General features: G+C 39.4%; 1 protein-coding gene across 6 annotated transcripts in view; it reads left to right on the top strand.

Annotated features, from left to right (window-relative positions):
* The window catches only part of LOC100837705, a 28,306-nt gene that overhangs the window by 6,879 nt on the left and 4,430 nt on the right, over positions 1-16,997 (top strand). For 2 of the 6 annotated variants that reach the window (XM_024460930.1, XM_024460933.1), the window contains exons 10-29: positions 1,506-1,583; positions 1,665-1,751; positions 2,975-3,132; positions 3,846-4,050; positions 4,885-5,004; positions 5,217-5,302; positions 5,379-5,489; positions 5,641-5,712; positions 6,504-6,589; positions 6,677-6,825; positions 7,326-7,469; positions 7,544-7,660; positions 10,617-10,721; positions 11,344-11,451; positions 11,586-11,696; positions 13,686-13,858; positions 14,395-14,580; positions 14,806-15,049; positions 15,433-15,540; positions 16,840-16,898. In XM_024460930.1, coding sequence (XP_024316698.1) covers positions 1,506-1,583; positions 1,665-1,751; positions 2,975-3,132; positions 3,846-4,050; positions 4,885-5,004; positions 5,217-5,302; positions 5,379-5,489; positions 5,641-5,712; positions 6,504-6,589; positions 6,677-6,825; positions 7,326-7,469; positions 7,544-7,660; positions 10,617-10,721; positions 11,344-11,451; positions 11,586-11,696; positions 13,686-13,858; positions 14,395-14,580; positions 14,806-15,049; positions 15,433-15,540; positions 16,840-16,898 — 2,507 coding nt within the window. The remainder of the gene's footprint in view (positions 1-1,505; positions 1,584-1,664; positions 1,752-2,974; positions 3,133-3,845; positions 4,051-4,884; positions 5,005-5,216; positions 5,303-5,378; positions 5,490-5,640; positions 5,713-6,503; positions 6,590-6,676; positions 6,826-7,325; positions 7,470-7,543; positions 7,661-10,616; positions 10,722-11,343; positions 11,452-11,585; positions 11,697-13,685; positions 13,859-14,394; positions 14,581-14,805; positions 15,050-15,432; positions 15,541-16,839; positions 16,899-16,997) is intronic. The other 4 variants (XM_003573673.4, XM_024460931.1, XM_014901074.2 and 1 more) reach the window with 4 other exon arrangements.

Here is a 16,997-nt window from a genome sequence, read left to right as displayed (position 1 = left end):
CTGTGACTTATCTTAAAGTATCTTTGGGTGGTCTGCTGTGGTAAAGCTGCTATAGGAAATCTGCGAGTCATTTGGCAAACTGGCTGTTAGCCTGTTACAGCCTCATGTATTGATTTTATCAGAACAACCAGACCAACCTTATGTTTCGCTGATTAGGTCTATTTGACCATTTTTTAGTGTATTCAAACAATTCAATGTACATTAGATTGTTTTTGCTAATTTAACGAAAATTGTCTAGTGGATCCATACAAGAGTGGTGCATTCAACACAAAAAATTTAGCTGTTACATTAGTGTGCAATAAATAAAATACGTTAGTTTTTCATACATGCACTTACAAATTTGAGTCATTGTTTGAAAATAGAAAGAAAGATCACTAGAAATTGCATAGACATAAAAATCGCCATCACTATTGGCACAGACTGTGCAAGTAAAGTACACAAACTAATTAGGGTAACTAACTAACTATGGAATTACACTATGGGCAATTGTGGTGCACAACTCAACTGTCAAAATTGATAAAAATCCATGCTCGGGATTTGTCTTTTCAGCATATGCTTATTCAGTTACATTTAGATTAACAAGCTGAGAACCACAGTTAGCAAACTTGTTGCATGCAATGGTTGCAAAAATATATCTTTATTTAGCATAAGGTATTTGCAAATACCAGTTTGTTTCAGTACACCTATTGGTGCAACAATGTTCCAGATTAAAGTAGAAAATTTGACATATTGATTAAGTAGTGAAGTGGCACTGTTGATTGGATCTGTTTATTGTACATGCCTGCACCTTTGTTTGCCATTTGTGAAAAGGCTAACAGCAGCCGCACAGCAACTGGTAGTATCGCATTACAGCTGTAACTCAGAAAGCCTACACTATACACGATATTATTCAGGCCCATGTTTCATACAACCAAGAATAAAGCGAAGCAATGGATTTTGCTTGGCTTTAATCAACTTGTAAATGGACATTTCTTAGATGTACAACTTGGCAAGAGGGCCATGTTCTAGTTTCCATTTTCATTCATAGGTCATACATATCCAATACAAGATATCGGGATACCAACTGTTTGCACTATGTCTTAGCTCGACAATCTGGGATGAGGACGACAAAAAATATCAGCTGTAGACCTGTAGTGATGTAATATACTCCCTCTGTTCCAAAATACACGGTATATTTCGTTCCCTTTGACCAAGCCTTTTCACCAACAACTAATCCATAAATATATCAATTTTGCGATATAAAATTGATATCATTTTATTTGTATTGAAAAGTACTTATGGTTTATGGTTTGTGTCGCATTAAGTCACATGTTGATGATGTAATTCTTGGTCAAAGCCTCAAAGGAAATCAAAGGAAATGAAATACGTCTTATATTTTGGAACAGAGATAGTATGTTACATAGACTTAACGAAGCCCACATTGACTTTATGATATCTAATCTAAATCCATTTTTAATTGAACTTATATAGCATTCTAACAAGTGCATGGTGAAGCTTATTTTCAGGGTCCTGTTTCTGGTTTTCGTGGTGTATTGAGAACTTTCATTTCAGCATTCATTGCTTCATATGAGATCTCTTATCAGGTAATTGTTTAGGTTATTATTCGTTGCACTCAAAATTTCAAATTGAACTTCTGGTAGGTCCTAAACAACACACATAATTAGTGTTCCTTGTTATTTTTTTCTGTGCAGACAGAAGATAGTTCTCTTGAAATGATATTGAATATTTTATGTCAAATCTATGGCGGAGAGGTTCGGTTAGACATCTCGTCGTTATTATTGTGGAGTCATTCATATATTTGCACAGAGTAAATTACGCAAAACCACCACATTGAAGGCGAAAGTATCACATATCCACCGTTTTGGTATTTTCTTCAATAAACCCACTGATGCTGGGAGCAAATTGTCAGCGTTCTGACCTGTGGACGTGGCGATGATTGTGTAGACTGCATTTATATGGATGTGAACCCCACGATTTCAGGAGGTTCGCAGATGCAGCAGCAGAGTGATGCCGATGGAGCTGGGGGCGATATGGGGTGGGTTGGGGGGGGGGGATCCTTTTCCTTCTGGACTCGTTGGCAGCTGGGCTGCCATTAACCTTGTTGTGTATCAGTGTAGTGTGTTGGTGATTAGTATGTCCTGCATGTTTGCATGGTGCTTTAGCAGAGTCGGCATTGCATCATATTGACATGTTGCAAGCAGTGTAGCGGCACGAAACTGAACCAGTGCTCTCTCTCCTGTGTGTGTGTGTGTCCCCTCTCTGATCTAACTTCTGCAACCTGCCTTGATGGACGACATAAATGGATTCCTGGCGCACGAGTTCTGTGTGTGGCTGCAGGGCAAGGTCGAGCCCATGGATTGCCTGGTGCTTCAACCTCAGTCCAGGACCCATCCTTGCCAGCAGCGGCGACAACAACTCTGCCTCTGATGATGCCCTGCACGACTTAGTCCAGCTTGTCCACATCAAGGAAATGGGGGGGGACCTCCTCATCGTTCTCCTCCGACAGCAACGGTCTGGTGATCTGGTCAAGGGGAGGCTCAAGTTCTCGTAGTCGTGTGCTGGTGCCCCGGTTTCTTGCATGAGCTGTCTCCACCTGCAGCCCCTGTTGTTAAGTCTTGGGCAGCGGAGGAGTTGCCACGGGCAGGTGCCTTGGCGTATGTGGATGCCATGTTTCTTTGTGGAGAGAGATTGAAAAGATGAGACATGAGTATGATAAGCGGGCTCACATCTATGTCAGCAGATTCTACGTGTTCTTCACCATATCAGCCCTGCATGCGGGATCCACCAGGGTCAGGAGGGTTGTCAATTTGCTCAGTGTTATTTGCGACGACCTGTCATCAGGCTTGCGATTTTTTGAAAAAAAACAAAAACAAACCTTGAGCTATGGGATACCTTTGCCTTCAGTGTGGTGGTTTGTGTAATTTACTCATTTGCACAGCATAAATCACTTTATTTGTTCCTTCTAATGGTTCAGGAATCACTCTGTATGCAATTCTGGGACAAAGATAGTTTTGTTGATGGTCCAATCAGATCTGTTCTTCATATGGTAGAGAAGGAATATCCTTTCCAAATATCAGATCTGCTTCGCTTCTTATCAGCTGTTTGTCACGGGACTTGGCCTGCTCAATGTGTGTATGTATTCAACTACTTATTTTTTTTTCTGCTTTTACCTTATAACCACATTTACTTCTGTGCACATCCTACCTGTTCTAATCTTCATTCCTGATATGGATTTTGCTATTCTGCATCTTTGTGCTTCTAATATTTTTCTCTGCATATTTGTGTCTTTAAAGGAAACAGTAGAGGAGAACCCTACTAAAGTTTCTGTGTATATTCTTAGTGCTGGCTGTGGTTATTTTGTTTTCAAACATAGCAAGAAAATTCGATGTTGCATTGGTATTATTGAGAAGAACCATTAATATATTATCTCATATTCAAGTTGTATGCTTTGAGTGATCACCATTTCAAAATATTATTACTGTTCAGTTTCCTATAAAGAACTATCGATATCAACAATTAGCCTAAAATAGTAAAATTGAAACCAGATAGTTGAGACCTGCATGAAAGACAGAAATTTCTAAACTGACATTTGGTACCTGAAACCTGGTATCCAGTTAATTCTAGTTCCAACAGTATGCTGTTGTGTAATTGCATCGCAGCTATCAATAATTATGTGATCTGTTAAGTGGTGTCTGTATGTATTTGTATGACTTTTGTGTTTATGCAACATAAATATATGTGGTTATAATATCCATTAGTTATCTTATGAGCAGATGATACTATTGTATTTAGGTTTTTTTGGCATTTTAAATTAACTCGTGTCTTTTAATCTTTCTTGATCGTAGGTACAATTACCTAGAAAGGATTAATGGAGTGACGACATTGTATGCTATCCCTAGTGGTGTTCCTGACAGTGTGAAGTACTGTGATCAAATTGAAATTCATCATCCAATGAATATTCCTGGTATGGAAGGAATTATATTACCCTGTGGAACCCATGGTTACATTTTGAGAGTTCTTCAAGATGATGTTGCATTAGTTCGCTGGGAGGTATTCCTTTCCTGTGCCACCCATATACTTAACTATTAGTATGCCCTCTAGCATGTAACAGCTTGTTTTCGGAAGAATCCTTGTCTTGTGAAGTCTTTTCTATTTCATGTGGCGCTTCATTAGGCCTTGTTAATTACAATGAGAGAACCTTTTCTCATTGCTGCTTTCAACTTGGTTGTTCCTTTTTTTCTAATGTTGCCCATTGCATAATCTGTTAGCTGCCTTTTCTGTTTTATATTCATTCCTTTCAAAATTTGTTCATGCTCCACAGATTCCATGAGTTCATTTTGTTTAGGTTTTACTGGGATATTGGGAAAATTCATATGAGCAAGTAACTTTAAACTCCTCTTCTGGATCACCAACTAGGCAACTACGCGTATAAGCTAGAGGAGACTATGGTCACGTCTAGTGGCCATTTAGTTGTTCGACAGTTGGAGTAAAGATGTTGTTTCATCAAAAACTTGCAAGTAGAAGGAAATGTACAAATCATATCTTCCAGGCTTGAGTTTTTTATGATGCTGCAGTCATAGTTTTACATAGAAGCTATGTTGTTAACTTGTTATATATTACTGTCTGTTTGCAAATATATGGCGTTTTAGATATTGACAGGGGGTCCAACATGTATCTTTGACCGTTACTTTTTGTACATACATGTTAGTAAAAAATTATGAAAAGTTTGTCTTATTACTCTTAAAGTATTCCTGATAGATTTTTGCAAGTTTTCTGTATGACTTAGGCATTGGTTTTAAAATTTATGTCTAGTAATTGCCACTGCTTTCTAAATGCTTATTGGTTTGCCGGATCATTTGGTTAACATGAGCCACATTTGTCCAGTTCCCACATTCAGGTGTTTTCATTTTGCTTGTAACTTTGGCACAAGATCTCTATTCCTGCAATTATGTGGAAGCCTGCGATATAATGGACTTGCTGTATCAGATGGTATTGTCAAACAAGGTAGCTGCTAAGTCTGCTTTGACATTCATTGACTTACACCTCAAGTTGGTAGCTGCCAAGTCTTTTTCACTGACCTGATATTTCCCATCATCATTTATTGTTCTTAAGCATTGATTCCTCAATTTTACCATTTTTTATTCAGTGCAGTAGGATTTGTGTGCTGCTTATGATCATCTGTTGACACTTGATACACATTTTATTGTTCTATGTAGGATTTATGCTGTGCTTTAGTTCATGCTGACAAATCGCTGGTTGTTGAAAAATCAAAGAATTTGGGGCATATTGGAGAACATGTCAGGTTTGTAATATAACACTTTCAGATTTGCAGTAGCTACATGGAATGAACATCATACTCTACTCTCTGTCCTTTTCAGGATTGATGTTATTAAGATATTATGCACATCAATTTTGAAATATGTGCAAGATGGTAACAATGCTACCATAATGGCAAAAACCTTTCGTTTGTTAACTGAATTCCTGAAGTGGTAAGCTGCATTACCTCTTGGTTTGTTAGATTAAGTTATGTAGTGCTGAAGTGTTGTTTGTATTGAAGCTGCCCCTTCTATTAAGTTCTCGATTACTTCTTTGTTTATAAATATTTTTTGTTAATGAGCTGTTACTTCGATGGGCACTCAGTGTTCCATGCCGCATGTTTGATATGGGGTTGGAGTGCGGCATCTTCACTTCACAATTAAATGGTTCATCAAGGTAATTTTCCTGTAACTTCCATCCTTTTGAAACCAGTTATTATCTGTTACTATACGTACTATTTTCTTTTAACTGGAACAGTAGGGGACAACCTTACTGAATATATATACCGGGCAGTCTGGGCTAGTAATTGACATACCCCTGTTCCTTGTCGCACACAACTATTAATAATAGTAAAAGGTTTTGCTTTCATTCCAAATGGTTTAGACTTTCATCACCGAATCTTTCCTTCTTTTGGAGTCACTGCATTTTGATTTAAATGATTTTAATCAGAATAAACTAATTCGGTTACCTGCTCATGGGATGCCCAATGTTATATTTCTGGTTGTAGCCTAGGGTTAGGCCCTGTTGCGCATGGGTCCTGGGCTGATTACTCACGGCTTCTTTTGACGAATTAGTGGTAACATCTTGTATTTGCTGCTAATGGAAAAGCCATACAAGCCTTTTGATGTTCTCTGAAAAAAAGGCTGTATCCTGGTGTTTCCAATCCACTTTTTTAGTAGTTCAAGTGAAAGTTTTCAGTGAAAGATTTTTTTTTTCATTTGGCACATGCTCTTATAAGGTACTCCCTCCGATCCATAATAAGTGTCTCAGATATAGTACAACTTTGTACTATGTCAGTACAAACTCTGAGACACACATTATGGGTTGGAGGGAGTACCTCGATACTAGTACTATCATGAAAGCTCCATGCCTCTGTAATCCTGGCATATTTTTGACTGTAGATTCTTTTTGTTTTGAAGTATGTCAAATTCAACCATCATCAATAACAACCATAATTACCTCTGCAGTGATTGGTTACTTTCTGGTGCACTAGCTAGAATGCTTTTTGCTGCTTCTGAGGAAAATGGAGACTGTTCTTCACTTACAACTTCATGTATGTATTTCTGGAAAGAAAATTAATGTATGTGTTTTAATTTTGTTTATAGTAATACTGATCTGACGAACTGCCAAACTTTCCAAGTGCTTGATTTTGCCATTCAGGTTTTGCGGAATGGAGCTGCTGCTGACGATATGATATCACCGTTCATTGTCTTTTCAATTCAATACATCATGGTTAATCATATGAGCTGGAAATACAGGAAGTCTAGCCGCTGGAGGACCACCCTGAAGGTGCAATTTAATTGTTATACATAATATGTTTGAGACTTGAGGAAACCACATATAGGTTTAGTTTTGAAGGTTTACCCTCTTTTCTGTTGACGTAGTCACGTAACTTGAGTCATCGCTGATATTTGATCAGTTACTAGTTAGTGCATTACTTCCTCCTTTTCACAAGGGTGGCGTATTTGGTTTTGTTAGGACAAGACTTTGACCAATAATAACTCTACTAATATGTAAATTATATGAGAGGAAATCACAATTATCAGAAAGAACTTTTCAAGACGAATATGTTGAAATGAATTTCATGTCTTAAAGAACACATATTAATAAAGTAATTTTTGGTCAAAGTCTTGTCCTAACAAAACCAAATACGCCAACCTTTGTGAAAAGGAGGGAGTATTATACTATGAGACATTCTAATTTGGCAGAGTTCATTCTCATTTTTATGTGTTATTTATTATTGTGGACATCAAATGTTGAATATGTTTCATTGAATTGTAATTGGCAAGGTGTTTGAATTGGTGAAAAGATGTATTCAACTAAAATCATTCTCATCAAAGCTTGGTGGCATCGTTTGGCAAATACTACTTTATGATTCTTCTATCCACAGTATTCTTTGGCACATCCTCTCTATGTCAACACAATTACTGGAGGTAAGCATACCCTTGTTATTCTTTACTTCTTTCGTTTCAGTACCTTTTCCGTGACAATGTTTTAACATTTTCAGCACTCGCACGGAAGCTATCATAATTGTCATGAGGATATTGAAGATATACAGCTTGTTCTTTGCTGTGGATTTGATATTATATTTTTCATGCTGTCCAACTTACCAGAGGTACACCATGTATGATATAGTTTTGCCATTTTCACAAATGCATTCTAAAACCTCCAGTTGTCACTTGTCAGATCAACATTATGCTTTTATTTTCTGAATTCCCAACGCTTCTTTTTTTGGTAGAATCTCGTGTCAGGTATGTATCTTGTGATCTCATGAGACAGATTGATAAGGATGACAAAAGTGCTATTGTAGAACTACTTTCGTCAACTGCTTTGCCTCAAGTGTGGGCTATTTATGATGCCATAGTAATTAGTAATCGTAAGCCACATGCCTGTATAATTTCTCAGTGCCGTAATGGCATCTATTGTAAACAACAACGAACTAAGCTAACAATAGTGTTACCGTGTAACAACTTTCATCAACTGCTTTGGCTCAGCTCTTCATAGTTTATAGAAATCACGAGCCAGATGCTAGTACATTTTCTCAATACTGTAATGCCAGCTATTGCAAATAGGAATAGCTGAATAGTAATGACTCATGATCTGCCAGCTTGTAGAATGTATTTGAAAATATTGTGGCAATTCCCTTTGTAAATTCTGTCATTTTTAGTATTCTGAAAAGGTCGGAAGGCTGGCAGACAATGTGAATTACACATTTCCACGTAAATAGAAAATACCTGAAGCTCCACATATATAGTCGAGGCATTCCTTATTTTCCAAGAGTGCATACATCCAAAATGCATATTTAAATTATGAAGCTGCATCTACAGCACATAAGGGCTTATTCGGTTCATAGGATTCTGAAATCACAGGAATAGGAAAAGTAGAGGATTTGAATGTCCTGCAGACTTCCATCCTTAGGATCCATTCGGTTTGTAGGATTTTTAGTGGACTTCAAACCTTAGGAATTTTTTCTATGTGTATCATTCGTTTGAAAGGAACAGAGATGTTAGATTCCAAAGGATTGTGCCCAAATTGACCTAATTCCAAAGGATTCATAACATTAGGTGAGACGTCATAATCCTGTAAACCAAAGAAGCCCTTAGGATTTTTTTCAGGAGGTCTCACCTAATGCTAAAAATCCTTAGGAATTAGCTCAATTTGGACACAATCCTTAAGAATCTAGCATCTCTATTCCTATGAAACAAATGGTACACATAAGAAAGAAAAAATCCTTCAAACCGAATGAGCCCTAAGTGCCCTGGAGGCCCTAGTATCCAGCTTGCTGACTATGGATGGCACCCGGCGGGTTCGGGGCCGGGTCGAGCCATACCAGACCCGAACCCGGCCACGCGCCCCAGACCCGAGACCTGGACCCGGCACCGTGTCTGAAAATTTACCAGCCTGGCCCCGACTCGGGTCTCGGGGACCCGCGGATAAACCCGACCCGCAAAACATGCATATACACAGTACAAGCACAGCAACTGCAATAGACATGCAAATGACCATTACTTGTACGGCAGCAGCAATAGCGCATTAGGAAATAACAATGAACGAAGCCACACACAGCTACATGCCCAGGTTCTTACATCAAAAGTTCAACACATGAATATGGCATCAATAGAAGTAGCACTAACAGCAGCATGCAGCAATAACAAATACTCCCTCCGTCCCATATTAAGTGACATATTATTACATGTATCTAGACACTTTTTGTATATAGATACATCCATATTTGAACAAATTTGAGTCACTTAATATGGGACGGAGGGAGTAGACGTTCAACGTCTTCAAAAAAAGAGGAAGTTCAACACACATGCATAGAAGTAGCACTAAGCCACTAACAGCAGCAATAACAAATAGAAGTTCAGCCTTCCAAGAAAAAAACAAATCGAAGTTCAGCAGCCGGAAGAACACGCACAACAGCAGTAACAAATAGAAGTTCAGCAGCCACAGAAGAACACGCACGCAGCAATAACAGCAGCCTAACACGGTTGCTCCGCGGCATCAAAATCCATGGTGTCCATGGCCGGCCGCGGGCGGATGAGGACTTGGGGAAGGCGAGCAGTCGGCGCAACGGCAGGGGCTGGAGGAGACGGCGCCTGGCCGCCGGTCGCCGGCTGTTGCTTGGCCGGCTGGCGGCGGAGGGGTGGGGATTGAGGAGATTGCGAGGAGGAGAAGAGAAACGAGGGGTGTGCGGGCGGCGCAGAGTGTTGGGGGTCAGGGGGGAGGAGGATCGGGGCTATCGGGCACATAGTGTTGGGGATTCTTGGGTTTTAGTTGGGCCGGATGCATTTTGGGCCAGGCCGAATTTTGGGTTGTACACGGTGCTGACCAATGACATGTGGGGTCCAGGTAAGCAACCGGGTCTCCGGGTTTCTGGGTACAGATAAGCCACTACCAGACCCGGACCCGTCAGGCCCGACGGGTCCAAAAATTTCCCGATTACAGACCCGTAGGTCTGATTTTTCCCCAGACCCACATGCTAATCGGGTCTAGACCCACCGGGTAATTGGGTTTTGGGTACCCATTGCCATCCATATTGCTGACTGCGGAAAAATCACAGGGGCCTGAGAGCCTAATTCCTATGTTTTCTTTTCTCGAACACATATTGAAATGCATGTCATTTTGTATTAGAGAAGAACACCAAGAAGACGTAACATGTATCGACAAACCAAACCAAAACAAGACTAGCAACAAGAAAGCCTAATACAGAGAAAGAAACAAAGACTAAACTAGGCTAAAACAGGAAGCAGAGAAGGAAAACTAAACCACAGGACGGCAGAATGTCGCGCCTGCCACAGCATAGCTGCCTCCTCGCTGCCCTTCGAGAAGCCCCTTCTTCATAGGCGGCAGCACCTGGACTAATTTTTAGAACACTGTATCAAGTTGGTTTTTTATATGGGAATAGGGAGTGAAAGTTAGTGTTACTATGTGATACATTATTGATACTAAAAGAAGGGAAAATCATTGAAGTAATTGGTATTTTGCAAATTCATCATGAGACAATCATTATATATATCTTGCTATGTAATGCTGACTAATCATGGTATATGTATTCTTGACTCCTGTTAATTAATCAGGGGTTGATGCCGGTTCCACCTTTTGTTACTATGGTTTTGTCATCTTCATTGAAGCCATTTCCTTTCGTCGCAGCTGCAATATCATCGATGTCCTTTCAGAATTCAGTAAGTTTTAAGATTTACGGCATGTAGTGTAATATTATGTGTTACAGTACTGTTCCTCCATTAAGCAATAGAGCAACCCATTTAGAAGGGATGTCAGTTTGCTTGGTAATGTTTATTTATCAAATTCCAGCACACATATTTGGCTCCGGGAGGGACTGAGAGCGTGTTCATAATTGCACTTGGAGTTTATGTACCTTCCCTTTCTATCTTGTCATGTTTATCTGATCTTAGATTGTCTTCCCTGTACATTGGATATTTGTATTCATGATTTAGATTATAGGCATTTGTTTATTAGCAAGCTTTAACAAGCGAAAAGGTTCAGTATAACAGTCATATTGATGACTTTAGGTAGATCTGCGGATGGGATATTATTTCTTATGAGGATGTCATTTGTTCTAGAAAAGTTTAGTACTTTTCATTTGTATTTCATCCTTACATTGCTATAATATTAGTTAATGGGACCAAGACTACTTATGAAGGAAAAATTGATTACAAGGAGGCAAGAACTTCAAAAATGTCCTTAAAACTTAATAATTCCCCTTTTGTTCTATTTTCTTCCAGTACCTTGTATTTATCCATCTCGTTGAGTCCATTGACTGAAGATTCTCATTTGTTTCACAAGGCTATACAAGTTGCTGCAGCGAGAGCATTTTCAATATTGTGCTTCACTGCTCATAGTGCCCAAGCTCAACTCATGGAAAATTGTAGCTTCATTATTGATGGTTCTGAGGTTAGCACCTGTGTCATGTAGCTTTGGTTCAATATTTATGTTGATTTATGTAACTGATTTTATTCTCTGCTTCCTTGTGCTAAGATCACTTTTTTTTTCTTTGTATTTTTCTCTTCCTTTTCACCATTGCTCAGATTTGGAGACTGCAAGCAAGTATTTCCCACATTCTTGAAAAGGAAGAGAGTATTAATAATTATTTAATTGTGGGTGTATTCAACCTTTTGACTTCTATTGCTCGCTATCAGGTATTGTTTCTTCTGTATTTATTTGTACATTATATATATATATTTTTTTTTTGAGATGATCTTCTATCACGGTATCCAAGGAAGATGGCACATGCAGGAAATAATATAAGTACAGAACTTTTGATTAGTTTTGAAACAAATTTTCAAATTTTTTGACTGAACTTTCAAATTCCAATGCTTAGCTCTGAACTGATGTTTTCATGAACTTGCATAAACTTGACCCCAACTTTCGACTATACTCTACGCATCACCAACTTTGCACTAATACACTCACAGTTGACTCATAAACTACAACTTTGCACAAATACAAACTAAACTTTCAAAGCCAAAAAAAAATTGATGTTTCAACAACCAAAACACAACTTTTGCTTTGTTAACTCATAACTTTCGGCTCCTAAAAACCAAAAATATGGGAAAATCTGAGGGCTTCAGGGAAAAAAATGGAAATTTATACTTGCCCTCCATACACTTCCTTGCTGGCACCTGTGGAGATGCACATGAGGCTGGGGCTGCAGCAGTTTGGACAAGCCCTGACCTGTTAGTGATGCCTTGTTGGTGACACATGACTCAGTTGGGTAGTGTGAAATCAGCGGAGGGCCGTGGAAGGCAGATAGGGTGGCTAGGACTCAACCCTTTGGTAGAGGCGGCGATGGTGACGAGAGGTGATAACTGACAAGAGAAGGGCACACGTTCAGGAGAGATGACTTAGAGATATTGAAGTATAGGTAGGAGATGACAAGAAAGAATTGGGTAAAGGGTGAAGATATTGGGTAAGTGGTGTGGGTTGGGTCGACTGATGCGTTTGGTGAACTAATCCTAGGGACAGTCACCCGTAAGTGAGTCTTTTCACCTGGTTTTTGTTGTTGTTGATGGAACCATGACAAGAGGGCAGAGAGCTCTTGCTGATTCATATGGAAGAAAGACTGGTCAAGATTATGAGGAAAAGTAGGCTGAAAACCATACCAAGTGCATTTGATTAGGGAACAAACCGTGACCACGGGACAACCACCTAGCTAAACTAGGCGAGGAGTGCTAATGCGCTGCTGATATCCTGTCGCTGCTAGCCAGCTGGAAACACCTTTGGCCTTCTGAAGCCGATATTGCAACTGCCGACTAGGGGGAGGTGGTAGCAAAGATGTTCTGTAACACCTTAAGGGTGCGAAGCTGATGGATTAAGTATATCGACTAGGGGGAGGGGATGGGGAATGAACAGGAGATTGTCAAATATTAGGCCCTACACAAAATGTAGTGACTGAAAGCGGTGAGGGGAATCGACTTGCACGAAAGTAAATGGGGAGAAGAGCAGATTGAGAGAAGGATTTTTCCTCCGGGTTCGGATTGTTGGCTCGATCCTACGTCTCCTTTGGTAAGGCCTTAGTCACAAAGTGCCAGCCTGGTTCTCCTTGAGCTAGGGCATGAAGTCCTTGCTCAACCACTAGTGGTAGATCTTCCCTTTGGTCAGGCGATCTCCCGCCGTCACAAACTTCTTCTTTTTTTCCTTCTGCTCGTTGCCGCATTCGATCTGAACGTAGTTGTCACTCTAATCTCAGGCCGCTGCTTGTAGAGCCGATGATTATTCTGTTCTATACCATGCCCATGCCAACCATCAAAATGGATGGAACTAGCTACAAGAAGAGGTCCTCGCTGCTGCGAAACACTACTGTATAAACAACCTTAAGTATTACTCCCTCCGTCCCATATTAAGTGACTCAAATTTTCCCAAATATGTATCTATGCGTAAAAAGCGTCTAGATACATGTAATAGAAAGTCACTTAATATGGGAAGGAGGGAGTATTTCTATTGGATTTTTTCTAGTCGTACAATTTGGACTTCATATGACAAGCTTGTGCATATGCCACCACCTTCGTATATCCCTTCTTTGCCTTCTTATAAGTTCATTTTGATGTGAACTTTCCTTCATATACCTAGACCTAGCTCTAAACATTTCACATAATATTAGTTAACTTGTCTTTTTTTCCTCGTTGCAGCCTGCTCTATTTGTTTCCCTGACAGAGCAGAATACAAGGGTTGAGGCTGATCGTAGTATTTCTACAAATTCTCAGATCAATATTTTTTCTCCTCCCATCATTTCAAGAAGTAATGGCGATCTTGTTGAGAAAACATTAGGTTATATTGCAAAGTCCACTGACTTACTCGATAGGTAAATGATTTGGTGGCATTTCTCACCGTCTATTACACTATTTTGTGTGCCCACTCTTTGAGCAGAGAAATCAATTGATCTTATCTTAGATGATAATTTGAACAATTTTTCTGCTTCACTTGCACACTGTTTTATTGATTTAAAACACTTAGCACGTCCTTTCATGATGAAGCAGCGTTCAGGTGGTCAGGGGCGATGCCATTCCACCTGCCAGTTTTAATCCAAGGGGTTAGACCTGGTTCTCCTTATTTAGTAAAGTAGTACGCATTAAGTGGGAAACCCTATGTTTCACACTCTTTCAAGCCTTGGCATCTCCATGATATTCATAGTATATGTAGGGATCTTAAAACTGTGTGTGTGTGTGGGGGGGGGGGGGGGGGTACGATAGTTGAGTGGGGTGTTCAAATTCGCTTTGCATACTTAAAATAATAGGTCCCTTCCAGGTTGCAGTTCTGATATCTTTTTTCTTTTCTCATTTTATGTATGCAGTTGTTACTGAATTATGATATTTAACATCCGCAATATTTTCTTTGCAGATCTCCGTCTTTGTTACTTAGTGTTCTCAACCTACTTGAGGCATTATGGGAAAGTGGGGTGCAATTCACATGCATATTAGATAAGCTGAGAAGTTCTATAGCATTTTGGGAGAACTTGTCACAGTGTATCCGTGCTTCCTTAGATCATTGTCCTGTTGAGAGTGTTGATGAGAAATTTTCTTTGAGGTATGGTCATGTTGCATTAGTTTTGTAATGTGTACACACTAATTTAGCTGCCAGTCCAGTATTTTTGTTCATTGATTTGTTTTTGAATAAACGTATTTGGGTTTTCACCGATCATGCTGTTTGCCACGGGGTGCAGTTTTAGAATTTATATTGAAAACATTAATGTAATAAAAGAATACCATGATTTATTTGGAATCTCTATGAAGTAAGATGTTGCACTTGTAGGTATAATTGCCAGCGTAAAATTTTGGAGATCATGTCCCATGAGTTGTTCTTGAAAGGAAAATTGGTTTTAGAGGAAAAACCCTCTAATCCTATCCTGGTTGGTACGAAGGAGCGAGCGGAACCTTCCAGCAAATCTTGTCCAAGCAACGTAGTGCTTAAATGGTTTGACAGTGCTCTTGTGGAAGATTTCGTCAATAATTTGTCATGCAACGGATATCAGAAGGAACTTCTTCATGATGCAAAGGTAGCCTTCTCGTTCTTGAGTTCTCAAATGAAAAGGGTATGGATACCATTTTCTATTCTTAAAACAATGAGTCCAATGGGGAGCAGCCCTGTGGAAGTTAATCATGGTAGAAATGACCATGATATACCAGAATTCGCTCCTCACAGAAATATAACTCTAGTCGGCAAGGCCATAACACAACTCCCCTGCCGCTGGGCTATGGCCAGTTGCTCATTGGTTGCTAACTTTAACGGTAGAGATTGTAACTTTGAGCTCTAAAGATTTGTTGCAGTTGTCCATTTTCAATCCTATACCTGTGTTTGTAACTTGTAACTTCTGGTTCATGCATATAGACGTGGTTAGATACTTCGAAATTCTTATGGATACTATATTTCCTTTGTCAGGTAGCATCCTGCATTTGCATCATTCGTTTAATAATGAATTTGTCCAGTGGTGATACTGGCAGCTTGTCTTTCTCGGCGGTGAAGAAGGTTCAGCTTATCTCTAGCAAAGTAAGGAACTCTGTTTGAAATCTCATTTTTGTTTTTAGAGTTATCTTTACACTGGGGTGGGTGCGAATGAAGAACCCCGCCCTAACCACTAGGCCATAGGCTCATCTGAAGTCTCATTTTTGTGACAGTATGTAGTACAAATATCTTCCATACAATATGTGCACTCATATCATCTCTAGCAAAGCTATTTTCTAATTTATCTACCAATTACTTTATGGCCCTTACTATATTGCATGTTGTATGTAAAAAAATTGACAGATTGAGCATAACTACATGAAACAGTACTACCTCCGTCCGGGTTTTATAAGGCCGGCATTGAAATAGTTTTCCAATACGAATCCAACGATATCTCTTTTATGTCACAATAACATTGTATTACCAATGTAATGATTGGTCAAAGTTCAGCATAAAAATCCCGTGTGGGCCTTTTAAACCCGGACGGAGGGAGTATAAAAAGATGCAATTTATTGTATTCAACTGATTGAGTTTATTTTCAAAAGTACTTAACGGGTATTGTAGTATATGCCAGTTCAAATTAAACTGGACAAAGGTAGTGAAATAAAATAGCAAAATGTTTTACATTAACCCCTGAGTTTCGTTGTACACTACTTTACCCACTGAGGCATGAAACCATGCATTTTGCCCTGCCAACCGTTTAATTAACCAAATTAGCATCTGGATTAGATTACGTTTTTGCCTTGAGGTGATGGAAAGCTAAATAAATTGATTAGCATCTGAATTGGATTATGTGTCACAGTTTCATTTGGATACCCAGTTTGTTGTTGCATGTGGTTTAGAATTTATTTATTTATTTGGAGAGTGGGCACTTGTTGAATGAGCACACATCAGGGGCGAGAAAAAAAAATTAGTAGGGGCTTCTGTTATTGAACTGTGCATTGCCGAGGAATGAAATGATGGTTGACAATCTCACAGCAGAGACTTGGTGAGAGAAGATGGCAAACGAAAGGGTAGACCCACAATCAACTGGGTCTTAGGTATATTTCTAGTTGTTGAGGGGTTGCCACTTGACGAGCCACGCTACATGCCACAATGTTAAATCCACTCTCAAAACTGCCGGATGTGGTTATTTGAACCATTCGCAATACCTGAGGGGATGCAGTACCTATTTTATACCTGAGGTGGCGAAGTTGATAGATGAAACCTCATGGGGTGATGTAGACCTTCCAATAATATTGTTTGATGTTTGGCATCCAGATTTTACTTTGTTTTTATATGAACAGTCTGCACCTGCTGACCCACTACTATTCTATTCTGTTCTTTTTTTGTGTCTGTATGCAGTTGTTACAACACCGTGCATTCTTGGCTCTGCTGTCCCAATATGCCTTGCATGGCTACAGGTACCCTTTTTAAGTTCTTAATGCAGTTTACGAGTAAGTTTTGTTTGCACATAAGTGACTGTGTATCTGTTGGATGCTGAGTGCTTAATATTGAAAATT

Source organism: Brachypodium distachyon, chromosome 3 (assembly GCF_000005505.3).
Source record: "Brachypodium distachyon strain Bd21 chromosome 3, Brachypodium_distachyon_v3.0, whole genome shotgun sequence".
NCBI lineage: Eukaryota > Viridiplantae > Streptophyta > Magnoliopsida > Poales > Poaceae > Brachypodium > Brachypodium distachyon.
This window is presented reverse-complemented; position numbering and strand designations above follow the sequence as displayed.